The sequence below is a fragment of the Pseudovirgaria hyperparasitica genome, assembly GCF_010093815.1.
Source record: "Pseudovirgaria hyperparasitica strain CBS 121739 unplaced genomic scaffold EJ05scaffold_10, whole genome shotgun sequence".
Taxonomy (NCBI): domain Eukaryota; kingdom Fungi; phylum Ascomycota; class Dothideomycetes; order Acrospermales; family Acrospermaceae; genus Pseudovirgaria; species Pseudovirgaria hyperparasitica.
In genome coordinates this window covers 208,554-233,120 of record NW_022985558.1, presented here as the reverse complement: position 1 = coordinate 233,120, position 24,567 = coordinate 208,554, and the positions used below count along the sequence as shown (strand labels likewise).

Sequence of the window (24,567 nt, the reverse complement as noted above, 5' to 3'; positions counted from 1 at the left end):
GAGTGGATGAGGGAGTGGATGAGGGAGTGGATGAGGGAGTGGATGAGGGAGTGGATGAGGGAGTGGATGAGGGAGTGGATGAGGGAGTGGATGAGTTAGGTGGATGAGGTAGAGAATAGGCAAACAAGTGTTCAACACAGCAATATTGCACGAACGGACGGGACGAACGCGCATGTATATATATATATATATCATATATATTAACATCACAAAATATATATACGTATCCTACGCACATCCACAAACCTCCCCCCTCCCGCCCAACACCCCCTTCCCTTCTTCCCACCCCACCGCAGCCCAAAAGACCAGCAACCAGAACAAGCAGTATTGCATGCACTCCCAGGGTGGCGGAGGCAAATGCACGATGACTCAACACAAACAAACAATTTTGATACGAGCAGAAGAAGGGGGGTATGCGGTTTTTCGCTAAATAAATGCCATGTCATGCATGCACACAAAAAAGGACGACGACGACGACGACCACCAGCACCCACCGCCACCATCCAAATGCAACAGAAACAACAACATGCTCAATGAGTAGATTATAGAGGGCTGGGGGAAGTAATGTATGTACAGCAGAGGAAAGAGTGGTCGGTTGGTATGTTTTGCGTTGTATATCAGTCTGGGGAGACGCGGGGGAGAACAGCTGTCTTGTGTATGATTATGATGAAGAGGAAGGAGGTTGTATGAATGTGCCATGTGGAACTGAGACGATGCACGCCGCCTCAACGCCCGGATCCAGGCGTGTCGGGCCCGTGTCCGGAATGCGGAAAGGGAGGCGGCATGCCCCCGTTGTTCTCGTACATGCCCATCAGCTCGGGCGGGAGGTACTCGAACCACGACATGGCGTCGTCGTTGAGCGCGCTGATATCAATGTCCTGACTCTCAATCATCATGTCGCCGTAGTTGAAGGACTGGTAGTGGAGACCGTTGGTGGAATACTGGTCTGTCCCAGGCTGCGGAGAGGCAAAGTCGCCCGAGGTTGGGCCTCGAGGCAGCTGCGAGGTCGGCATATAAGGCATGCCGGGATTGCTCAGCTGAGGCGAGGCGGTCGAGTATGGCGAATGCAGGTTCAAGAGGAGATCGGCATCCGACATCATGGAGGGTCGTTCATTTGGGATTGGGGGTGGTGGTGGTTGGAAGGCGGTGGAGGTATTCGGCGGGGGCATTTCTGGTAGTGCGGTAGGACTGGTAAAGTTTCGGGGAGGACGGCTCGGAAGGTGTGGCGAAGAGACTGAGAGGGTGTTTGGTGATGGGCTGGCTATACTCCTGAACCGTGGATCTGATGCAACTGGCGGGTTGTGGTCCTTCTCCGTAGGGGGGCGGCCGACTGATGGATGATTGTCGCTAGAATACAACACGGCCAGACTTGTGCAAGGAGAATTCATCGTGCCAGTCAATGACCAGCCAATTGCTAGTGGACAATTAGCATCAACCCCTAGACTTGTTGGAGTGGGCTTGCCTTGGCTTGATTCCATCTTCGCAGACATGCCATCGCCCATAGCAAGCCCCCCAGGTCTGTTGCGTAGCGCTGGCACGTCGCCCAGACCTTGTGCCGTCAGATATGTTCCCCATGATAGCTTCCGCCTCCAACCAGGTGATGTAAAAGCAGCTTCGGGCTGAGGCACTTCAAGTGCGCTCTCCATCTCCTCTCGGTCGTACAGTAGCGGGTCGCCTACGCCCTTGGCCTTCTGATCCAAGACTGTCAATATGTATTTGCATCCAGACCAGTAGTACTCTAGATACTTCAGGCCGCGATAACAACGATGGTAGTTTTGGTTTGCAGCTGTCGCAAGTAGAGTGTCCTTTGCAGCCTTTTTCTGATCCACTGCGATGCTGCCGTCTTTCGTTTCTCCTTTCGCAAACCTCACACCTGTCGATGGCGACTCTTGCAGGGTAGAGGGAGATGTTAACGAGCTATCGGAAGACATGATGGGTGGCGGTGTACCAAGCCTCGACTGCGGGTTGGAAGAGACGGTGAGGAGAGAGATCTCTTTCAGAAAGGCGCAGGCTGCAATGTAGATTGGTTGACTCGAAAAGGGGCTGCCCATTCCAGTCTTGGAATCAATCAATTCAGCGAATGCTAGGATGTCGGCAATCGTCTTTGCTGACGACATGGAGAGCTCGCGGCTGTTCGGCAGCACTTGCTCAATTTCACCCTCGAACGTCTTCAAAAGGGTGGGCTGGTGGAGTAGTACGATCAGAGTGTGAAACCATAAATGCAATAGAATGAAATTCGTCCCTTGGCCTGCCTTGACGTAATGCTGGAAGTTGATGGCGTTAAAGTGAAGCTTCGATGATAGCCCTTGGTAGATCTCCGTCAACTGAACCTCCATTGACTTCAACTTCTTCAAAACGTCCGGAGTGACATGAGAAACATCTCGGATGCTGTTGAGAAGATCCGTCACACGTCCATACAGATGAATGACTCTGATGAGGGCCGGGAAAGGTGCAGGCCATCCAGTGGTAACGTCGTCTTCGTCCAAGGGCGGAAACGATATCTCAATGTCGCGATCACGAAGCGTGACAGGCCGACCTGTTCCAGAAGAGATTACACGATCGAGAAAAAAGACTGTCCAGAACGTGTCGATGCGTTCTCGTTCTACAGCCTTTTGTTCTGCCGCGTTGTCTCCCGAGAGTGCAGCCGGGCTTGTGCTTCGACGCGGAGAGTGCTGACCATCTTTTGAGCCTGCAAGCTTGATGCTCTGCGGATTGGGCCCAGTACGGCCTTCGTACCTTAGTCCCTCTAATGTTTGCATACCCAAGTCTTGGGCCATGCGGATGGCGATGCCGAGGTACATCCACAATCCGCTATCCCGGCTTGCACCGAATTCATCATACGCAAGAAGCAAAGCAGCTTGGACAACAGCCACACTAGGGCAAGCAAAGGTATCTGCAATGGCAGACTTTGCTCGTTGGGAAAAGGCGGCGCCGTGGTCTGATGGTGAATGATCTGGCCTGGTGGTATCGTCCGCTTGGGTGGGCTTGCCGGTGAACATGGGATCTGTCGAGAACCTCGCAGCCACACCACAGACGGCGTCGACTAGGATGGAATCGACTTGCTTCTCTTCCAGATCTCGCATAAACCTGTCCTTTTGTAAGAAGGGGAAGTTACATCCCACGTGACTAAAGAAGAGTTTACAGAGAGTGGTGATCAGTGGAGGTGGAGCCATGGCAGAGGTGTCGTACACCGGTATCTCTACAGGAGTAGCTTCTTCGGCGCCTTGGTAGGATGGAGTAACACCAGTGGTCAGTCCAGCGCCCTTTGCCGACTGCGAATCATCTATGGGAATATTAGTGGATGGATTCGCGCGGGGCTTTCGACATGCATACATCCTGAATTACTTCCACCTGTGCCCTGTGCCTTGCCACGAACTTTGACAACCATCTGTTTGAAGCCGGGCATGATGGCGGTGGGACCGAAGTACCGAAAATATGGCATACGATTCCTCGTGCTGAGACTGAGTGTGTTTGAATCGGGAGGCGTTCTCCTTTCGCCGCCACCAGCAGCGGGACTGCTGCTGGACAGTATGGAGTCTCCAGAAATGGTCTTCCGTAACGGTGCATGCTCCGGCTTGCTTACTTCTCTGGATATCGTCGTTGCAGTGTGCAACTCCTGGTCTTCGTTGAGGACTGCTTGGTATGATCTCTTTACCCGCAATCGTTGGTCGTCCACTCGTGACTCGTTATTCCCAGACGTCAATTGATCGTTCTCGTTGCCATATCCTCCACACTCGTGCTTGTTTTGAATACAGGTCCCACAGACTGGTTTCTCGCCTACAGGTTGTGTTAGTCGACGAATGTTGCGGGGTAGACTGGCTCGACGTACCAGAGCAGCGAGTCTTCCTTCTCCGACATGTCAGGCAAGCTGAGTTGATTCTTCGTCTCTTTGCGTAGGGGCCGTCGTTGTTTGTAACGAATCGGATTGGCTTCTGCTGGTGTACTGCGGCAGGTCGAGCGACCATCGAGGTGTTGTTCATGGCATTGATGTTCCCAACAAGGTACTGAAGCTCATGAACAGTACTCCAGTTTGGAAGACGTATTCGTAAGGGGGGGGTTCTTGAGCGTATATTCGCGCCGCGTCGGCAGAGCTGGGAGTGGGGAGAAGTTCTGTAGGTACAGCGAATCGGACCGAAAATGAGATGCGACAATTGTAGCAGCGGGCTATTCTGTTCTGAGCGACGAGCAGGAGTGGCGGGTCTTATGTAGGATCTACGACTGATCCGATCGAAGAGGATCAGTAGATCTTTTTGCAGTAGAGGAGTAGGGTGGCAGTGGAATGTAGCTCAGCACAGCGAATAGGTACGGTCAGGGCTGAGTACATCAGTTCAGTGGTAGGACCTAGCATTTCGGTGGTCACATAATTATTAGCTCGAGCCGAAATAACGTCTGGAGGGCTGTACGAGGGCTCGAGTTGAGTGCGAAAGCGACGGGCGACTGGGGAAGTGGAGAGTGAGTGAGTGAGTGTGTGCGAGAGAGAGAGAGTGTGTGTGAGTGAGAGAGAGAGATCACTCGTCTTCCTGCAGGACGTGTGCAGTAGTGATATCGCACCACGCACGTACCTGTAGTAGGTGCCCGCCCAGCTCCACAGGTGGTGACAGTTTGGACTTCGGTCCTATTATTGTGTCTTTTTGTGTCTCATCTCTCGTTCTTCTATTCCATGTATCCATGCATCCATGCGTGCGTGTGTCCATGCGTTGGGTCGTTGGGTGCTCTGCTCTATCATGGATGTATCATGTAGTGGACGGTTTTTAATACAGTACGTAACCGCTGACATGCACGGTCATCCAAGCTCGATCCATCCATCCAGCTTGACATGGGCATCACGCACTTCACACTCCACACTTTACGCTTCACTCTTCACAATTCACCCTTCCGACCCTCACAATTGTAATCTCTTCAATCACCAATGGACATGGCACTGCCATTCCGTGCCGCCGCTCGCCATGTCTCGTTGCGCGCGAGCACCACCAGGCCACGCAGGTGCATCCACACAACTATCGCCCAACATGCCACGCCTATAGCACATCCTCCAGCGACCGGTCCTCCTCCAGAACCTCCCACTCCAGCTGTCTCTGAGGCTCAAGACCGGGTCGCGCGTAAACTGAAACAAGCTGAGCTGTTGCGCCGGGGCCAGGCTATCCGTGCCAATCCTGCAAAGCCAGCAACCGCTCTTCAAAAGAGATTCTGGAAAGACTCGACGGTCAAAGAGACGCCTGGTATGTGTAGGGCCATATCCAGCCTCGATATCACGCTAAGACAAACACGACAGAGGGCTACCAAGTGATGCTTGATACAAGGCCAGTCCGAACGGCATCCAAAGACATTCTCGTAGTCCCAAGCAACAAACATGCACTCGCCATTGCAATTGCACTGGAATGGGATCAGCTCGTCAGCGCTCAGCAAGCGCTGAAGAATCACTACATACCCCTGACGTCGCTGACGTCTCGAGCAATGGACTTAAAGAAGGCTGATGAGGATGCGAGTCCAAACCTCCGCAGGGACCTTGTACAGATGCTGATGCGCTACTTGAGTACGGATACTTTGCTATGTTGGGCTCCCGAGAGGAACATACATGATGCTGTTGGTCTAGAGCAAAGGGGAGGCGTGGAGAGTTTACGACAGCTGCAGATCCGCACCGCGAAGCCTATCATTAGCCATTTGACCTCGCACGTCTGGCCAGGGGTAGAGATCCAACCGACGCTGGATCCAAACAGCATCATGCCGCTTCCCCAACCGGAAGCCACCAGGAGCGTTATCCAAGGGTGGCTGAGTGGGCTTCCAGCATTCGAACTCGCTGGTCTCGAGCGCGCCGTCCTGGCGACGAAGAGCTTGCTCGTCAGCGCGAGGTTACTGGTTGAATGGAGCCAGGAGTTTAGTCATCTGCGGAAAGATGTTGACAGCCAAAAGCGGTTTGGTATTGAAGAAGCTGCAGAGGCATCAACGCTGGAGGTCTCGTGGCAGACAAAGATGTGGGGCGAGGTAGACGACACCCATGATGTTGACAAGGAGGACATTCGTCGTCAACTAGGCAGCACGATTCTCTTGGTGAACGGCTCATCGAAGTCGCCCTGAATGCTCCCCTGTCGAGGCTTGTAAGATCACCTGTACATTAGCTGCTGAATAGACGTGGCGATCCTGAACTCAAGCTCAGGGACCTTTGGTGACTTTTGACCATGCTGGACGTCGGCTGTGTTCCGGAACTGACGAGGTAGAGCAGTGCACTATTGCCCAAGAAACTGACATTGCAATAGCATCCTTCCATATGACAGCTGGTTCGAGGCTCCACCTGCTCTGGCCATATGCTCTTCCTGCCGACTTTAGGATTCTTGACGGGCGTAGACCTCTCCTGCCGTTCATATGTGTAAACAAACCCATCATCAAAAGCTCAACCTCTCTCGCCCACTGTTCGTCTTCTTCTACATCATCAACATCCCATTTACAGCAGCAATCAAAATTCATTCCAGCTGCATATTATATCCCATCCGCATTCTTCTTTTGAAACAGCCTTACTGTTCATACTCTTATCTTCTGTCCGAATCGTCATTTGATTACTGCTTCTGCAGTATCTACCTCATTCAGCACAGGCGTTCGCCAAACCGCTTCAGTTTTAGAAGCAGTTCTCCATCATGGGCTCACTTGCCGTCATCGCTCTGGGTCTTGGCCTCGCATCTGCAGCGGTCCTCAATGGCGGAAGTATCCCTGGAAAGAACATTCCTTCGGACGCTCCAGTCAATACCACGATTCCCAGTGTCAGGCTGGCGAAGTGGTGCAACGATGAAGGCCGTACTCAGGGCCAGCATGTTGCCTGCGAGCTCATGCTGCATCCTGAGAGGGCAGACGGTAGTTCTGTGCTCGACCGCTGCTTGCCAGCGCAAGTTCCGAGTAGGGAATGTAACTTTATCAATGAGTTCGCACGTCAGTGTACACAAGCCTTCAAGGGCGAGCCAGTCACTCCCATAGCGCCACGTCGCAATGGTCCTTACAGCGTAGCGGAATGTGAAGACACACTCGACTGGTTGAGAAACTGCAACGGAGCTCACCCCTGTGTTATGGCGGCATTTTCTATCAGTTGGTGCAAAACACGCTCGAATGATGACAGCGTCACGGCATTGTGCCAGCGTCTCCTGGAAGGAGATTCAACGCAAACGTCTCGACAGAAGACGCCTTGTTCGACATTCGAACGCCAGATCTCCAGCGGGCCAAGCCGTGCAAGCAACTCAAGCACCCTCGGTCGTGCCAAGTCTACTGGCGTCGTTGTCAAAGGATCCCATGTCAAGCCTAGTGGCATTGTCGTTCACAATGCCACAACGGGCATAAAGATCAAGCCCGGCATCGTTGTTGTTGACAATCCTCGCTTCAATGCCAGCAGTATTATTATTAGACCTAGCAACTCCACGTTCAGCAATACCACGATCAATCATGTGCACTCCAAGACGACTGTTGGCCCGGCTCGAGACCAAGTCACTGCCAGCAACCGAACCAGCAAGCCTATTCCATCAATTCTGGTGAACGGCACAACCACATTTGGCCACCAAATTAACGTCACTGTTGTACCTCTCGGCCACTCTGACGGGAAATCGTTCAACACAACTGTCAACATCACAGCTCCCGGACCGGTGCGTCGTCCATGCTCGCCGCAGACAGCTGGGACTGCGCCTCTGCCGCTCCACGATACGGCTGGAGACTTTTTGAACTTTGATAAATATGCCATCATTGCCAAGGATGCGAACACGCCGCAAGGCTACATCCGCGTGTTTGAAAACGCAAAGGCGTCGGTAGACCTTTCAACCTTCATCTCTGGCAAGCAGCTAAACAAGTACGATCCGATGGAGTGCGCTCGAGAGTGCGATGCAGTCTCATCGTGTGGAGGCTTCAACATCTTCGTGCAGCGGGACCCAATCTTCATCCCTGGACCTCGTTGCCCCAACCCTGCATCATCAGCGTCGTTTCGCTGCGCACTGTTTGGGTCGTTTCTGGGTGAGAGTTCAGTCACGGATAGGGGCAGTTCAATGGAAGAGTTTGAGGTTATGATAGCTGGATCAAACGGCTACAACCGCAAGCAGATCCTGCCGAACCGAATTGACGGTTTTGGAGCAGCGGTTGCGCTGCCAGGGTCGTTTCATATATCCCAGTCGATCAGCGGCAGTCAGCTGGTGGTGGGTCCATATGAGCCTGCGCAATGTGCCATTCTCTGCAACCAGGAACTGACGATGGTTGGGAGTGGCGGAGGGTCTGCCAAGTCGAGTGTTCACGCGCACCGTCGGTGTGGGTACTTTAACGCGTTCCTTGCCGTGCTGAATACGAAGCCTGTGGGAACGTTTTGTGCGCTGTATGCGAATGCGATGCCTGCCAAGAATGCAACACTGAAGAGTGTGGAGTATGACGGCAAGAAGTTTGAGGTGGCGTACTCGTATGGCTATGCGCCGGAGAATTGAGGCTGGGATGCTGTGGGTTGGACGTGTCGGCGCATGATGAAAGGTGGCGAGTGTAGATGAGAATCAATTTGTTTTATGCTGATGGCCTGGAGTCCTGGACTCTCTGTGTCGTCGTCGTCGTCGTCGTCGTCGTGACTTGACCTTACTTTGAGACTCTGAAGTGCATGTAAAGTATAAAGCATGAGTCAGGATTTGATTACGGAACGGTCTCGGTACTGCCGTTTCGAGCCATTCCGTAGCTAGTAGTAATTAGCCTGTTCACTGTCCTGTCCTGCCTAAGGCGCTCTTTATTGAACGCGGCAAATGGAAAAAAAGCTTGTGCATGATCTGAAGATGCAACCTGTGTATACACATATCTATATATATATATATATATATATACACGCATGGCACACATGGCTCGCACGCACGTACACGCACGCACGCACGCACGACACATGGTTTAAAAGGCGCCCGCCATAAATGACATGTCACAACACAACACAACACAACACAACCAGCGTTACCTAATTACCTCTTTTTCATCTTTCTTCTCTGTCTTTTTCTGCGTGCGTGCTGGCTTACATTAGATGGCAGGATTGTTGGTGTGAGTGAGTGAGGGAGTGTCGGGGTGAGTGAAGGAGTGAGTGAGTGAGTGATGCCTGACTGATGGATGATGCCTCATGGGGTGGATGGAGCTTGATATGCCTGATGGGATGGAGTAGCATGGTGCCTTGATGTCTTGATGAGTGGAGCATATACGGTGGGGCGCCGAAGGAGAAGAACAGAGAGAAGAACAAAGAAGGCGGTCTAGACTGTCCGAGTTGTCTAGACTGTCGAGGCAGGGGTGGTGTGGTGTGGTGTGGTGTGGTGTGGTGTGGTGTGGTGTCCACGTAGTTTATGTAATTACAGTACAGTATTGCTGGTATTGCTAGTATTGCTAGTTGTGCCGGTTGTGCTAGTGCTACTGTAGTGTAGTGCTCGTGCTCGTGCTTTTCTCTTCTTCTTCTTCTTCTTCTTCTTCTTCTTCGCATTCGTTGTTCGTACAGTCCAGCGCAGGGATTGACCGCTGTAAACATGAAACAAAGAGGGTCCGTGTGTTTTTGGGTGTTGGGGGGAGGGGGCTGTCGAGCGAAATTCGACACACGTCGTCGTGAGTTGTCAGGTCCGTCGTCGTGGCCAGCCAATCCATTGAGACCGACAACAACCGTGCAGTGGCTGAGGACTGGGAGGGTTGGGGGGCGGACGTACATGATCTAATCATATCTAGACATGGGACATGGGACATGGGATGATGATGGGACTACAAGCAGCAGCTAGGCCGCCGCGGCAGTCAAGTTTTTGAGGGAAAATAAATGTGTGGGTTTGGTATCATTATATAGCTGCCCATAATAGTGTGCACATCCATCAGGTAGTAGTGTCCGTCGTCGTCGTCGTCGTTGTTGTTGTCGTCGTTGCGCTGCCATTGACCACCACCGCCTCGTCAGGGCTGCCCACCGCGTCAAGTGGTGCCGCGTGCAGGGCGGGCTTCTCCTTGCTCTTTGGGTTATTCTTGCCTAGCGTGCCATTCTTCTTGCGTTCGAGGCACTCCTTGACCCAATCTGCGACTTCCTTGTCCAACACATCGGCATCTTCCATGGCGCCGGCATGTGGGGCGGCGTCTGACTCGGGAGTGGTGTCGTCTACGGCGGCGTTTGACTCGGGAGCGGTGGTGGTGGTGGTGTCATCTGCGGCGGCGTTTGACTCGGAAGTGGTGTCATTTGTGGCGGTGGGCTCTGATGAAGGAGCGGTGGTCATGGTGGTGGTGGTGGTGGTGGTGGTGGTGGTGGTGGTGGTGCCATCTTCGGCGAGATGTTCTGCCTCCTCGTCCGCTTCGGTAATGGTAGCAGGCTTGTCGAGCGGGGCGAGCCAGGCGTGCTGGAGGAGCATGGCGTAGGTGGGTCGTAGGTTGGGGATCTTGTTGAGACAGCCCCTGACAAAGTTTTTTGCTGCTTCAGAGAAGCCTTCGGCAGGAAGGTCTGGCGGTTCCCCATCCACAATGGCCTGTGATGCGATGGTGGGTTTGATAAGCATGCTCACACCAAAAAAAAGACGAATGGATGGTGGCACACGGGCACAAGTGGGAGAGAGAGAGAGAAAAAAAGACTTACGCTGAGTTGGCTAAAAATGTTATTGTACGTTTCAGGGGGATAGGGATAGGCGCCCAGAGCACACTCGATGATCGTCAGGCCCAGACTCCAAATGTCGCTCTGCACGCTGTACGTGCCGCCGCCCGGGTTTGCGCCTGCCTGTGCAATGCCGCCCGACGATATTCGCTCGGGCGCCATGTAGCTCTGACAGCCAATGTTTGTTCTTGCAATGCTCGCCACCAGGTTGCCGCTGACACCAAAGTCGCAAATCTTGATGTGTCCTTTTGTGTTGACCAGAATGTTTGTCGGCTTGACGTCTCGATGGATGATGTTGTGGTCCTCTTTCAGAAACTTCAGTCCTTTCGTCACTGCGTACGCAATCTTCCGTAATATATTCTCGGGCACACCGTCATGGTAAATCTTGTCGACTGAGCCACCGTCCATGAACTCGATGCAGATGTACACCGCACCCTCTTGGAAGAAGGCGCCATAAAAGTCGATAATGTACGGGGATACGCAGCGATGCAGGACGTCCAATTCCATGATGATGGCGGCAAACTTGGCATCGTCCAGTTCCAGTCGAAGCTCCTTCATCGCCATTATGACTCCAGTAGTGCCGGCTGTGGCCTTTGCCGAAGCTGCACTGTCCCCCGAGTCGAGCTCGCCGGTCTTGGTCGTCGTCGTCGTCGGGGACGGTGGGACAGGCTGTTGATCTGTCGGAAGAGGCTTGTTTCCTGCCAGTCCAAGCCCCGGTCTCCTAAACTTTGGCCGGCTGTGTCGCACCTTGTAGACTGTGCCGTAGTTGCCCTTTCCCAGCTCATCCAGCGTATCCACCTCGTCCAGCGAGATGTTGAACTGAGTGCCACCGGCAAACTTGACGCCCTCGGCGTTCAGCACAGCCTTGCCCTTGAAGTTCAGACTGCCAGACTTGACGTCAATGAATTGTGAAAAGTTCTTGAGATCGTTGGAGCGGCCTCCTGACTGTTCGGGCTGCTCGCCACCATTCATCTGGGACAACTTCAGACCAGGTCCCTTTCTACCTCCAACGGGACCAGCACCGCCTGGAGTAGGCGGACCAGAGCCAGGCAGGCCGCCCGGAAGCTTGAGTCCTCCTCTTCGATCCGCCAGTGAAGGCTTGTTGCCACCTAATCGCAGGTTCGGTACAGCTGGAGCCGACTGGAAATTCGGCGCAGTTGGTCTTGACATGCCGATTGGCAATTTGAAGTTTGTGGGAATACCTCCGGGACCGCCTGCAGCCGGAGAGGATAGTGCAGGACTGTTTAACGAGCCTGGTGTTCCTGGCCCTCTCGCCGGTCCAGGACCAGTACGATTGCGGACAGCATCAAGGCGTGCCAGGATGTCTTGCGGCATGTTCTGTAGACCGGTGCCCCTACTCGAGATTGGAGGTGGCCGTCTAGCGGCGTTCACGGCACCCAGAGGGTGACTGGAAGGAGTCATGGAGGCAGCAGCAGAGACGGCGCGGCCAGCGCTATGAGGCCGATCGAGGTGACTTGCTGGGGCGGGCACGAAGGGAGAGGCAGGATTGGGGGATAGAGGCGACTCGACGAAGGGAGAGGTAGTCTCGCTGGCGGAAGACTCGGCCGGCGACGATGGCACGTCAGAGTCAGGAGTAGTTGCAGACATTATGGCCAGGCAAGCTGCCGCTCACGCAGCAGACACGGCTGACGGTGGCAGAGGAGGTGCTAAGGTGTTGGAGAGAGTGTGTGGGTGGTAATGAATATAGTGTTTCGAAGGCCTTCTCGACGAGGCTGTCTGTGGAGGGAGGGTGGACCGGTGGAATGCGGGCTCGTAGTGAGTGGGAAGGTAATTAGCGGAGGAGCTGAGCGGGGTATTGTAGACTGGCAGCGTAATTAGTGAGTGAGGAGAGAATGTGTTGGTAGAGGTCTGCTATACACACCTGGCGCGAGTGGAATGGGAGGAATCGAGGAGAGGGACTGAGGGGCAGAAGAGCCGGTGAAAGAGAGGATCGGGCGATAATAGTGTGTCGTCTAGGCCGGGGGAATGTTAGTGGGATTGGTGGTGGAGCCGGTAGACAGGAGTTGTGAGTATAGATTAGTGGAGTGAGTGAGTAGTAAGAGAGAGAGAGAGAGAGAGAGTGTGTGTGTGCGTGTATGTATATGTGAGAGTGTGAGTGAAGAGGATGAAGGAGGATGGGGAAAACACACACAGGTGGAGAGGGGACGACGAGCTCATACGCTCGACTCAAAGATGAGAAGAACGTGACCCAAAACAGGCTTCGTAGACGAACATGGGGAAAATGGTCGAGTGTGTTGCAGTTCAGGTTCATGCGACTTGAATGTGTCTCGCATGCAAGCTGACACGCATCGCCATCGCCGTCGCCATCAACATCGCCATCAGCATCCGCATCATCGACGATTCGATTGTGAGAGAGTGGAGGGAATGCCATCTTCATCACACAAACACGTGTGCAGCCACAGTTGGAGCCACAGTTGCAGCCACAGTTTGAGTGAGCCACACATGCCCCTCTGCAGCACCGCCACAGCAGTAGCAGCAGCACTCGCCACAGTCGCAAGAGCAACTTTAACCGACTCACACGCGAGAAAGATCTGGACCGTTTGGTGACGATGCTGGACACCTCAGGCATCAATAATCTTAGGCATCAAGGCACCAAGGCATCAACCAGCAGGTCACTCACTCACTCCTACGTACAACCTCCACTCGATAATACATCGCTTCTATCTATCCAACACAGTACACGACAACACAACACACTCGTTTATATCGCTGTCTAGATACACTCCTCACACTACAAGACATGAGTATGCTTTATTCATGTCATTCATGATAATTTATATAGTACACTCTTCTTATCTTCCAGCACTGCGCAGTAATAATAGTAATTACCGCGAGACTTGCAGCAGTAGTCACCTCGCCAAGCACCCTATTTGCATCAGCCCAGCCTTGCCTAGACCCGATGTCCGCAGTATGTTACATCCCATTCCGCGCACAACACAGCATGTAGCACGCCATCAAACACCCGTCGCACCCTCGCTGCCAACTCTCTCGCCCGAACTTGCAACTTGCTATCTTCTCTTTGTCCGGTCAAATCACTTCACATATCTCTCTCACTCTCTCTCTTTCTCCGATTCACACCCTTCACTCACTCTGCCCTCGTACTACCGCCAGCATGACTTGATCATTCGCCTTTCTCGTCTTCCTCAATTCCTGCTTTCGCCTCTACTCCCATCATCAGCTTCACGCCGTGACGCCTCACTACCTCCAGGCCTCATATCACCTCGCTGCTCCTCAACGCTTACCACCTACTCATATACACACCTACCTCCCATCATGCCTCTCGCTCCCCGTTCATACCGTCTCAACTCCATCGAGTCCTCGCCGGACTTTGTCTCCATGGTCGATGCGTCTGGAATGCTGGAAGCCTTCAAGAACAAGCTCCCGCTCCATTCGCAACATCCTGACCTCGGCCATCTCACTCTCCTGGTCTTCGAGGCTGTGCTTGAGGTTGTCTGCGTCAGTCTGCCTGGCTACATTATTGCTCGACAGGGCATGTTCGACGCTGAAGCACAGAAATTCGTCGCGAATCTAAACGTACAGCTCTTCACTCCATGTCTGAGTAAGTCTGTGTCCATGGGAGTAGACATCTAGTATTCAGCACTCTAACCAGACCCAGTCTTCCACAAACTAGCCTCACAGCTCACCGCAGACAAGCTGGTCGACCTGGCCATCATTCCTCTCATCTTTCTAGTCCAAACCTTCATCTCATACGTCTGTGCACGCATAGTCTCCAGGCTGTTTGGCTTCAAGATCCGTGCCCAGAATTTCGTCATAGCCATGGCAGTAAGCTTCCCATCACTCTGCTACTTACTTACACCGTCTCTAACGCACATACCAGGTCTTTGGAAACTCGAATTCGCTACCCATCTCGCTCGTAATATCCCTATCCAAGACATTGCAAGGACTGCATTGGGACAAAGTACCCGGTGACAACGATGACGAGGTTGCGGCGCGCGGGATTCTCTACCTCTTGATATTTCAACAACTCGGTCAGCTCCTCCGCTGGTCATGGGGCTACAACGTCCTGTTGAAGCCTGAAAGTGAATACCCCGACGAGGATCAAGGAGAGTATGCCAGGATTGAGGGTGCTGCCTACTCGGACTCGTATGGCAATCTTATCGACGTCGAGGAGGAAGACGACTGTCCGCCTTTGGGCGAGTCTTTCCACTCCGACTACGAGTCTGGCACGGCTACGCCTCGCAAAGTCGGCCAGTACGACTCTTCGACTTCGACTTCGACTTCGACATCTAGCTCTGCGTCCAGTGCTTACAATGCGCATGACGTCGTGCCTACGCCTGCGAATGGAAACGTCGTTGCAAAGGGCCCAGGCAACATGGCTGGCCGGGGCGAACACGCCAGGCATCGCTCTACCGGCCACATTACGTCTTTCCCCCGACCTGCAGACGAATCAGACGACGAGTCGTTTGGAGGCATCAGAGGGAAGTGGGCACAGATCAAGAGAAGTGCAGCAGAGTCCAAAGACTCGGCAGCACGGGCTGTATCGAGAGGTGCGCACGCAGTGTTTAGCAGCCTGCCTCAACCGGTCCAAAGTCTGCTGACCCACATCTATGGCTACATTGCTGCTTTCGTCAAGGGACTGTGGTCGTTTATGAACCCACCGCTCTGGGCCATGTTGGCCGCTATCGTCGTTGCCTCCATCACGCCGCTGCAACACCTCTTTTTTGACAAGGGCACCTTTGTCGAGAATTCCGTCACTCGAGCCATTGGACAGAGCGGCGGCGTGGCCGTTCCGTTGATCCTTGTAGTTCTTGGAGCCAATCTGGCTCGCAACACCCTCCCCAAAGAGGACCGGGATAGCATGGAGGATCCCAAGGTCGAGCGGAACATCTTGATTGCCAGCATTGTCTGCCGCATGGTGTTGCCGACACTGGTCATGGCTCCGTTACTGGCACTGACGGCCAAGTATATACCCGTCAGCATCGTGGACGACAAGATTTTCATCATTGTCTGTTTCCTCCTCACCGGAGCACCCAGTGCGCTGCAGCTGGCCCAGATTTGCCAGATCAACAACGTGTACATGGGCGCAATGTCGAGGCTGCTCTTCCAGAGCTATGTCGTGTGGATCCTGCCATCGACACTCGTTCTCGTCATGCTGGCGCTCGAGACGGTCGAATGGGCGACGCGCTAGCGTGACATGCCTGACATGCCTGACATGCTGGACACAAAACACGTCTCTCTGTAGTATACATACATATATAATGACGGGGAACTGCCATTGTCTTGATGGCGGGCAGTTTGGGGGGGGGGGGTTATAGAGCATGGCGTTTCTGCGGGTGACTGACTGGCACGACATTATGAACTGGGAAAAGCAAATGCCCTCGTAGAATAATTACATGTACATCTTCTGTATTTCTGTATCGCCGTACTACAATATCTTCACATGGATGCAACACACGTATGACACCAATCGTGGATGCCTAAGGCACCCAATCCTGCACACCCATTCCTCCCACCTTGCTACCAACTTATTACTGCAGGAATAATTAGTGTCCGGACATCGCCTCCCCTTCTTTCTTACTGTCCAACAACTGATCAACTCCACGCGTTTATATCAAACAATACGTGTATTTGCGCAGGCAAGGCAAAGGTAAGCTGTCATGCCGACTTGTGGTGTTATTCCGCTTCTTTGTTGTCCAGATAATGCTAACATGGCCTGGTATAGATAAGACTGGACTGGACCGACTGGACTTCATTGTACTGCTCTTCTTTTACTTACTGCTTGCTACAGAACTCGCGTCTTACTTTATCATACAGTAGCTAGTATCGAGGGACAAACTTGATTGTTTTCTGTGCGTGTCTTCTCGTTCCGGTTTGGATATCTATCCATCGTTACACTTTACTCTCACCGGGCGCTGTTTGCTGTCACATTCCCCTCCCCACGGAAGCCCCTCGTTCAATCATGGCCGACGATATCAACAACACGAACAACAGCAACAGTAATAATGCCTCGTGCTCGCCGCGGAACAAGGCTGTGAAATGTAAGTTTGATACTTCCGTTCTGTGCTGTACATTCTTTGCTTTCTCTGTTTCTTTCTTCAAAGTGTGTCTGTATATATGTATACATATGTACCACGCCCAATACTCACCACATGCTCTTCCGCCTAGGCGTCTCCATCGCCGAGTCAGAGCGCATCTCGCCCTTAATTATCGGCGCCCACAAGGATCCCACCACGACTGAAGACCCGCTCGAGCTCGACGGCGCCTCTAAGAGCAGGCCTTTCCCCGCCTCCTTGGCTGGAAAACGTCGCCATGGCTCCCGTCCTTCGCTGGAGAAAGCTGCTGGGGGTGCTCTGAATCCCTCGACCGAGGAGTATCCTCATGTCTCGTCGTCGGACCGGCTCGAGAGCGGTGGCCAGACGGGCGCTCAGGGGGAGCATGGTGTTGTTGCGCAGGTCAGTGCTTGGGTGAGGCTGGAGAGGGAGCGGCGGAGTGCGAGGAGGGCGGCGAGAAAGGCGCGGAAGTTGGCGGCGGTGGTGGAGGCGGAAGATGCTGTTCGGCGGGAAAGTGAACGAGCAGGGTCAGGAGAGCGCCGCGACTCTGACAGCTCCGACGAAGGCTCCGCCGCGCTCGAGAGCTTGACGGCCATTCTGGAAAAGGCAATGCTGGCGGAGAAGAGTCAGCGCCATGGCCAGAGTCGCAGGAACCCGCTCAGCGTGCTTCACAAAAGATCCGGTTCCTTCAGCAAGTCGCGCCGCAGATCTCATCTGGCCTCGTCGGATACAGAGACTATCGACTCCGAGCCCCATGTGCCCACCGCGGACGTCATTCTCGACAACTCCAAGACGATGGCCTACTCTGGCGGTCAGAGCGAACCTGCAGCTGCAGACGCCCGACGCGCCAGCACTGCCACCACCAAAGAGCGCGATCGCCAGGCGTGGACGACGTTCAAGTCCGAGATTGTCCGCTTGACCCACACCCTGCGACTCAAGGGCTGGAGAAAGGTGCCACGCGAGCTTTCCGACGAGATTGAGGTGTGTCGGCTGAGTGGTGCCTTGACAAACGCCGTGTATGTTGTCAGTCCACCAAAAGAGCTGCCACAGGTACCCGAGGCGGCTGATGTCAAAGACGGCGTACCCGTGCCGCAGCCGCAGAAACCCCCTCCGTAAGTTTGTTGCCAGTACACAATCCCCGCCCGTGCCACTAACGGAACATCAATCCAGCAAACTCCTCCTCCGCATCTACGGCCCGCAAGTCGAGCATCTGATCGACCGCGAGTCTGAGCTGCAGATCCTCCGCCGTCTCGCGCGCAAACGCATCGGGCCCCGTCTGCTGGGCACGTTCATCAACGGCCGCTTCGAGGAGTTCCTCCATGCTGAGCCGCTCACGCCGCGTGACCTGCGCATCCCGGAGACGTCCAGACAGATTGCGAAGCGGATGCGTGAGCTGCACGAGGGGATTGATCTGCTGCCCCAGGAGCGCGAGGACGGGCCGTTTGTATGGAGGAATTGGGACAAGTGGGTGGACCGATGCGAGCAGGTCGTGACCTGGCTGGACGGCCAGGTCGATGCTGTTGCTGCTGTTGAGAGGGCAGATGGCGTGGGCGGCGGCTCGAGTAAGGGGGAGGCCTGGAAGACACGCGGCTACGTCTGTGGTGTGCCGTGGGCGACATTCCGACGGACGGTGGACAAGTATCGGACCTGGCTGGACGAGCAGTACGGGGGCGCGGAGAAGCTCAAGCAACGGCTGGTCTTTGCCCACAACGATGTAGGTCGTCATAAGATGAATTTGCAGGATCCGTAAACCAGACAACTAACATGCCTCCCAACAGACACAATACGGCAACATCCTCCGCATGACCCCCTCGGGCGAGTCCCCGCTCCTCCTCCCCGCAAACGTCCACAAACAACTCGTCGTCATCGACTTTGAATACGCAAACGCAAACCTGCCCGGGCTCGAGTTTGCAAACCACTTCACCGAGTGGTGCTACAACTACCACGACCCGGACGCCGCACATGCCGTCAACACGGCCGCTTACCCCTCTCCGCCCGAGCAGCACCGCTTTATCCGCGCGTACGTCCTGCACCGCCCGGCCTTTTCGAGCGTCAGCACGCCGCCTACGCCCCTGCTTGCTGCCCGTTCGTCGTCGTATCCGTCTGCGTCTGCGTCTGCTGGTGCCAATGGTGCTGTGCCGCACACCCAGTCGTCGGCTAGCAGTATCATATCAGCCTTTATGCTCGACTCCCGCGCTCCTCCTTCCCTGCCCGCGCAGAGCCCTGATTCCCGCACCTTCAAGGACATGACCAGCAAGGATACCGTCGCCAAGGAAGACGCCGAAATGGAGGCGCGCACCGAGGAGGAGGTGCAGCGGCTGATGGCCGAGACGCGCGTGTGGCGCCTTGCGAACTCGGCGCAGTGGGTTGCGTGGGGTGTGGTGCAGGCCAAGGTGCCGGGGTTGCCGGAGGGGCAGAGGGAAGGGAAGAGTGTGGCTGGTGTGGATGGTGGTGGTGGTGGTGGTGAGAGAGACACGGCGACGCTGGATGGGAATGAGCGTGGGCGTGATGGCGGAGAACAGGGAAAGCAAGGAGACGTACAGGACGTAGAGGTGGACGGAGACGAAAAAGGGGAAGACGACGAAGCAGAAGAAGAAGAAGAAGAAGAAGAAGAAGAAGAGGAGGAATTCGACTACCTCGCCTACGCACACGACCGCGCCCTGTTCTTCTGGGGCGACGCCGTCTCGCTGGGCCTGGTGGATGTGGATGATTTGCCGGTGGGTATACGGGGACGGGTCAAGTTTGTGCGGTACTGATTAGTCGTTGGTTTGTGTGTGTTGATGGGTGGTGCTTTTCTACGTATATATATGTACTCGATTCGCGTTGATATACGGGGGGGGGGGGATTATTCCGTCTCGGCCTAATGATTCTATTATTATTATTCTATCGTCATTGCTCGTTGACCATATCTGTATCCTATAGGGGTTCTCGATGGGTGGCGCTTGATGGATGGTGCTTGATGGATGGCGCTTTCCCCTTGACACTCCTCTGCTACTGCTCTGGTCTTCTACCTGTACTTGTCTCGCGACTGGCTACTTACTGACCAACTTGCTTATATGCGGGCTTCGTACGGAGGAAGTCGTGGGTGGGAAGGGAGTGATGGGTAAGAAGGTAGGCAGGCAGGTAGCGTCAAGGCGAGAGTGAATACGTCGGCAATAACAAAACAGGACAAACACAAACACTCCATCCTCAGATCCAACAACCCACCACACCCTCTCCCCAACCATCCCACACCAACCACAAACCACAAAACACACTCCAAAACAATGCCCTGGACAACAACCCACCCTCACAAACGCCCCCCTCTCCCTCTCACATCCAGCACCACAACCAACACCCGCCACAACCCCCGCCCCCCAACCCTGCCCCCCTCCCTCTCCGCCCTCTCCCCCATCCCCCTCTCAAAACACCACCTCCGCCTCGTCGCCTCCTGGATCCGCAACGACCTCGACCCGCTCGTCGCGCGCGAGGGGCCCGACGTACTCCACCCGGACGACGTCCTCACACTACACGACTTGTTTGTGCGGGTGCGTGCTGATGGGTCCTGCTTGCCTACAACTACAACCGCAGGCGGCGGAGCTGGAACAGTAGGCGGAGTAACAGCACCAACAGCCGAAATAACAGCCTCAACCCTCCGCTCCTCACGCCTGCACTTCGCCGTCATGGAAATCGCAGGCAAGGCGACGCGCTGGCCGGGCAAGTTGGCGGATGAATGTGATGGGCTTGTGGGGGTTTGGGAGGCGCGGTTCGGGAGGCTGGATGCGTTGAGGCCGTTTTTGTTTGGGGTTGGGGGGAGGTTGGTTGGGGTTGCGGGGACGGGGGATTTGGCGAGGGCTGTGAGTCTTTTTCTTTTTTTTACTTTACTTTTAGGGGAGGGGGGAGGGGATGGGGAGAAAGAGGAAAAGGGGAGGGCGAAAACAGGGGGCTGATATACGAGACAGGGCCTGCTGAAGCTGTGGAGCTTTTCGTGTCCGGAGCGGCTGTTGCCTGCGCGCTCGAAGAAGCATGGCGGGTTGGGCTTTGTGCCGGGGTCGTGAGTCATCGTCGTCCTTATCATCGTCGTCGTGGCCCTGTACAGGCCAGGCCAGGACAAGAAGCTGACCGACCGAGCAAAGGTGGTGGATCAACGGCATGTTCGCCTGCCACGCCGGCATCATCGACATCGAGACCACGGACGGCGGCGTCTGCTTCGACGAGCACGGCGCCTACGCCGTCGTGCTCAAGGACGACTCGGAGGTCGAGGGCTCGTCGCCGCATACATTTACCTACCGATGCGGCGCGCGCGATCGCGGCCGGTTCCGGCTCACGGGCGCGGATTCCAAGGCGCGGTGGCCGGTGCGCGTGTTGCGCTCGCATGCGCTGAATTCGCTGTGGGCGCCCAAGGTCGGGATTCGGTATGATGGATTGTAGGCAGTGCTTGGTTTTTGTAGTTAGGGGTTTGCTGATGGCGTTCGTCTAGGCATCGTGTTATCGGGTGGTCGATTAAGCCGGTGCGGAGGACGGGGGGTGGTGGTGGTGGGATGGTGGATGACGGTGAGCCGGTGTTGGTTTTCGAGGTGACGTTCCAGCGCGAGCCGAATGAGGAGGTGGATATGGATGAGGTGCTGCGGCATCCGCTCGCGGACGAGGTGGATGATTACCTCGAGTATAAGCGCTTGCGGCAGAAGCGTGGTGTGCAAGGGCCGGAGCATGTCAAAGCGGTCTTCTCGGACGAGTCTGTTGCGCCGCCTGCGTCGTCCGCGCCGGGTATGGCTGCCGAGTCTCTCGAGCACGATGCCGGCAAGCCCCTCCTGGATCTTCTGGAGAGAAAGGAGGGCAGCGAGCCCGCTCCGTCTTTCTTCCCTGAGCCTGACGACGATGGTCTCCCGACGCCCCGACAGCATAAGCTTGAGGCCGGAGCAGGTAGGTTTAGGGCGAAGTTGACGGCTAATCTGCCCGGCTTCACGCTCTCCATTCCCACGCCTGCGATCTCGCCCGCACTGGCCGGGAAGCAGAAGAAGAACAAGAAGGGCAAGTTCGGATCTCAGACGACGTCTGCTACCGGGTCGACTCAGTCCGTTGCTACCGGCACGTCTGGCGAGAGCGGCGTCAGTCGTCAGAGTCGCGGTTTCGTCGGGCGGAAGCTTGGCTCGACGGATCGGACGGCGGAGAAGGAGAAGGAGAAGGAGGCGGGCAGGCCAGGGGGTATGATGATGCGTGGCTCTGTGTTTGCGCCGCCGCCGCCGCCGTCGTCGTTATCGCGGCTTAATGTTAAGCGCGGCGGGGCTAGGAAGCCGTCTATCTTTGCGAAGATGCTGGAGGGGCCGCGGAGTAGGGGGGGTAGTGAGGCGTTGGATGGGGTTGATGAGCGTCCGGAGGAGTGGGAGGTTAAGGCTTGTAGGGAGGAGATGGAGGTTGTTGGTGGTGGTGGTGGTGCTGAGGGGGTGTTGGAGGGGGTGTTGTCGCCGAGGCAGACGGGGTAGATTGTCTTGTTGTCTTGTTGTCTTGGGGTCTTGCGGACTTGTGGTCTTGTGGTCTGGGGGGTGAGGTGTTCGGATATGTGGTTATGGAGTGCATGATAGGGGTTGATGGGTGGGCAGGCTGGGGCTTGGGGATGTCTTGTCTGCGAGGGTGAAGGGCAGACATACTGCAGTTATTACGAGCTTTGTATATGTTATCATCAGAATGCTCCACCATCAATTCGGTTCTGACTCTGTCGTGCCGGCGTGAACGTGATCGTCGTCGTCGTCGTCGTCGGCTGTCGACTCCCCAGCCACACGTGGATTTACCCTTTTCCCGTTCCCTCGGCCGCCGCACGCACGAGCCACCAAAACATCAACACCGCTAGCTTCACTTCACTCTCTCCTCCGCTCACTCCTCCATCCGCTCTCCCAGCCACCGCGAGTTCTCCAACTTCAATACCAGATCCAAACAGCGGCAGTCCATCACACGAACAAACAAACAAACAAACAAATCATCAGAACCCCCCCGATCCTTTGCCCTTCTCACTACTCGCGCACGACTCGCTCACCCGAACATGTAAAAGCCGATAACACGCCCTGACAACACACACGTACACACACACCCGACCCGAAACAAACAACCAAGAAAAAAGAAAAGTAATGTCCTTCTCCTACGACCGCTACGACCGCCGCCGTCGCAACCAGCCGCCCACGCGGCGCACAACCCTCGGCTACTGGGTCCCGCTCCTCATCACCGCCACGCTCGCCGCCGGCGGCCTCGCAGCCTGGGTCTGGAGCGCGCGCAACAACGACGATTCCAGCGACGACGACACGAACACGGATCTCAGCTACGGTGATCCGTATACCGATGCCCGGGCACGGAACAGCAATAAGAATAAGGATAACAACAGCACCACATACGCCCAGAGCCAAGGCGTTCTTGGAGGCGAGACGGATGCGAGACATGGTGCAGACATGCCGGGCGCGTACCCGCCCGACGACGCAGGGTTCATGGCGCGTATGAGCCATACGATTCGGCGCACGCCGTCGCCGCAGCAGGCGTTTGATCTGGCGCGCAGGAATGTGGTTGCTGGGGTGGCGGCGGCGGGGGCGATGGTGGGTGGTGCGCTGCAGAGTATTCGCGAGGAGGAGGGGAGGGATGATTTTGGGGATCATGCGCGGTGGAGTGAGGAGAGCGTGCAGAGGAGTGCGACCGGGGGTGTGGTGGATGCGGGTGCGTTTGCGGAGGGTGTGAGAGGTGCTGGTGCTGGTGCTGGTGCTGGGGGGAAGAAGAGGAAGACTGTTGCGGTGGTGTTGAGTGCGGAGAGTGCGTTGGAGGAGTTGCATGATGCTGGAGATCATTTCTCTGAGAATGCTGTATGTTTACACCCCCTTTCCCTTTTCCCCCTCTTCCGTGTCCCCCTCCGTTCCGGTCCCTCCGTATCATCCAAATCACTAACCACAATCCCCCTCAGTCCATCCTCTCCCACCTCCCCCCCTCCGCTCGCTCCACAAACCTCCTCATCCTCATCTACATGCCGGCCACCCCCAAATCCCGCCGCTCCTCCCTCCACGCCGCCTCCCTCGGCTCCTCCTACAGCGCCATCAGCACCCCAGCAGCCCACACCCCCGGCGACGACCTCACCACCCTCGACCCCCGCCCCGAATACACTCCCGGCACCACCCCCGCCCTCTCCGCCACCCAACCCCCCGACAGCACCCCCGCCCTCCGAGACATCCACGCCCAGGCCCTCCGCCTCGTCGACTCAGACTCCTGCGTCATGCCCTTCAACACCCCCTCCGGCTTCGTCCACATGCTCAGACACCTCGCGCCCGACCTCGTCTACCTGACCGATAGCCTCGCCGGCGACGCAGGCGAGAATGTCGCCCTGCTGCGTGACTGGGTCGCGCAGATTGTCGTTGTTGTCGGTGCTGCGGGAGGTGGCTTGGGCGGGCTGATTGATACCGAGGATGATGATGATGAGGAGAGTGATGCTGTTGTTGCTGGTGGTGGTAGGGGCGCGGATACTGGCTTGGGTAAGGGTAGAGGGAAGGGGAGGGAGAGTGCTGCTGGTGGTGGTGGTACTGGTAGTGCGAAGTGGTGGCAGAGTAGCGATATGGTGGGTTTGGGGAAGAGGGTTGAGGTTGTTGAGGGTGTGCGCATGGAGGAGGATTTCGAGAGGAGGGTTGGTGGGCGTGATTGAGTGGTTGGTGGGTGGATGGATGGTCGTGAGGATGATGGGGTGTAGTAGGGGGTTGTATGCCAGGAGGGCATGTAGGATGTATGTATGTATGTGTGGAAGGAATGGATGAATGGAGAAAGGAAAAGGTTGCAATGACGTTTATGGCAATGCTGTACTTGATGCGGTGTATGGATGTTGGATTGATGAGTGGATGAATTGACTGTCTGACTGGCCTTTTACTGCTGATGTACCGCGTGCGATTCCTCGTGTGGACGCGTTTCGTTGAGTGGCATTGCATTGCTTACTTACGTCCATGAAGCTTTGAAAGT

The 24,567-nt window shown here is 55.4% G+C and overlaps 7 protein-coding genes across 7 annotated transcripts; 5 read left to right on the top strand and 2 right to left on the bottom strand.

Moving 5' to 3' along the window:
* Positions 1 to 614: 614 nt before the first annotated feature.
* Positions 615 to 3,246, bottom strand: EJ05DRAFT_45822 (uncharacterized protein). The gene is made up of 4 exons (XM_033742550.1): positions 3,143 to 3,246; positions 1,550 to 3,087; positions 1,463 to 1,489; positions 615 to 1,414 (listed from the first exon to the last, which is right to left on the bottom strand). The coding sequence occupies exons 2-4, from the start codon at positions 3,081 to 3,083 to the stop codon at positions 726 to 728; spliced, it is 2,250 nt and encodes a 749-aa protein (XP_033599307.1). The 5' UTR covers positions 3,084 to 3,087; positions 3,143 to 3,246; the 3' UTR covers positions 615 to 725.
* Positions 3,247 to 4,915: 1,669 nt separating this feature from the next.
* Positions 4,916 to 6,075, top strand: EJ05DRAFT_440187 (ATP12-domain-containing protein; the record flags this gene model as incomplete). The annotated part of the gene is made up of 2 exons (XM_033741919.1): positions 4,916 to 5,219; positions 5,273 to 6,075. The coding sequence occupies 2 exons, from the start codon at positions 4,916 to 4,918 to the stop codon at positions 6,073 to 6,075; spliced, it is 1,107 nt and encodes a 368-aa protein (XP_033599306.1).
* Positions 6,076 to 6,352: 277 nt separating this feature from the next.
* Positions 6,353 to 8,718, top strand: EJ05DRAFT_45766 (uncharacterized protein). The gene has a single exon (XM_033742538.1). The coding sequence runs from the start codon at positions 6,630 to 6,632 to the stop codon at positions 8,436 to 8,438; it is 1,809 nt and encodes a 602-aa protein (XP_033599305.1). The 5' UTR covers positions 6,353 to 6,629; the 3' UTR covers positions 8,439 to 8,718.
* Positions 8,719 to 9,350: 632 nt separating this feature from the next.
* Positions 9,351 to 12,483, bottom strand: EJ05DRAFT_45744 (kinase-like protein). The gene is made up of 3 exons (XM_033742525.1): positions 12,465 to 12,483; positions 10,568 to 12,405; positions 9,351 to 10,460 (listed from the first exon to the last, which is right to left on the bottom strand). Exons 2-3 carry the CDS (start codon positions 12,188 to 12,190, stop codon positions 9,825 to 9,827), a joined length of 2,259 nt encoding a protein of 752 aa, XP_033599304.1. The 5' UTR covers positions 12,191 to 12,405; positions 12,465 to 12,483; the 3' UTR covers positions 9,351 to 9,824.
* A 1,393-nt stretch (positions 12,484 to 13,876) lies between these two features.
* Positions 13,877 to 19,370, top strand: EJ05DRAFT_440820 (kinase-like protein; the record flags this gene model as incomplete). The annotated part of the gene is made up of 7 exons (XM_033741952.1): positions 13,877 to 14,156; positions 14,220 to 14,386; positions 14,442 to 15,677; positions 16,386 to 16,560; positions 16,730 to 17,726; positions 17,785 to 18,328; positions 18,393 to 19,370. The coding sequence occupies 7 exons, from the start codon at positions 13,877 to 13,879 to the stop codon at positions 19,368 to 19,370; spliced, it is 4,377 nt and encodes a 1,458-aa protein (XP_033599303.1).
* Positions 19,371 to 19,497: 127 nt separating this feature from the next.
* EJ05DRAFT_511633 (uncharacterized protein) lies at positions 19,498 to 22,331 on the top strand. The gene is made up of 4 exons (XM_033748256.1): positions 19,498 to 20,450; positions 20,556 to 20,647; positions 20,730 to 21,020; positions 21,074 to 22,331. Exons 1-4 carry the CDS (start codon positions 19,881 to 19,883, stop codon positions 22,074 to 22,076), a joined length of 1,956 nt encoding a protein of 651 aa, XP_033599302.1. The 5' UTR covers positions 19,498 to 19,880; the 3' UTR covers positions 22,077 to 22,331.
* A 384-nt stretch (positions 22,332 to 22,715) lies between these two features.
* On the top strand, positions 22,716 to 24,419 carry EJ05DRAFT_517198 (uncharacterized protein; the record flags this gene model as incomplete). Its single annotated transcript, XM_033748670.1, has 2 exons — positions 22,716 to 23,432; positions 23,531 to 24,419. The coding sequence occupies 2 exons, from the start codon at positions 22,716 to 22,718 to the stop codon at positions 24,257 to 24,259; spliced, it is 1,446 nt and encodes a 481-aa protein (XP_033599301.1). The 3' UTR covers positions 24,260 to 24,419.
* Between the last annotated feature and the right edge of the window lie 148 nt (positions 24,420 to 24,567).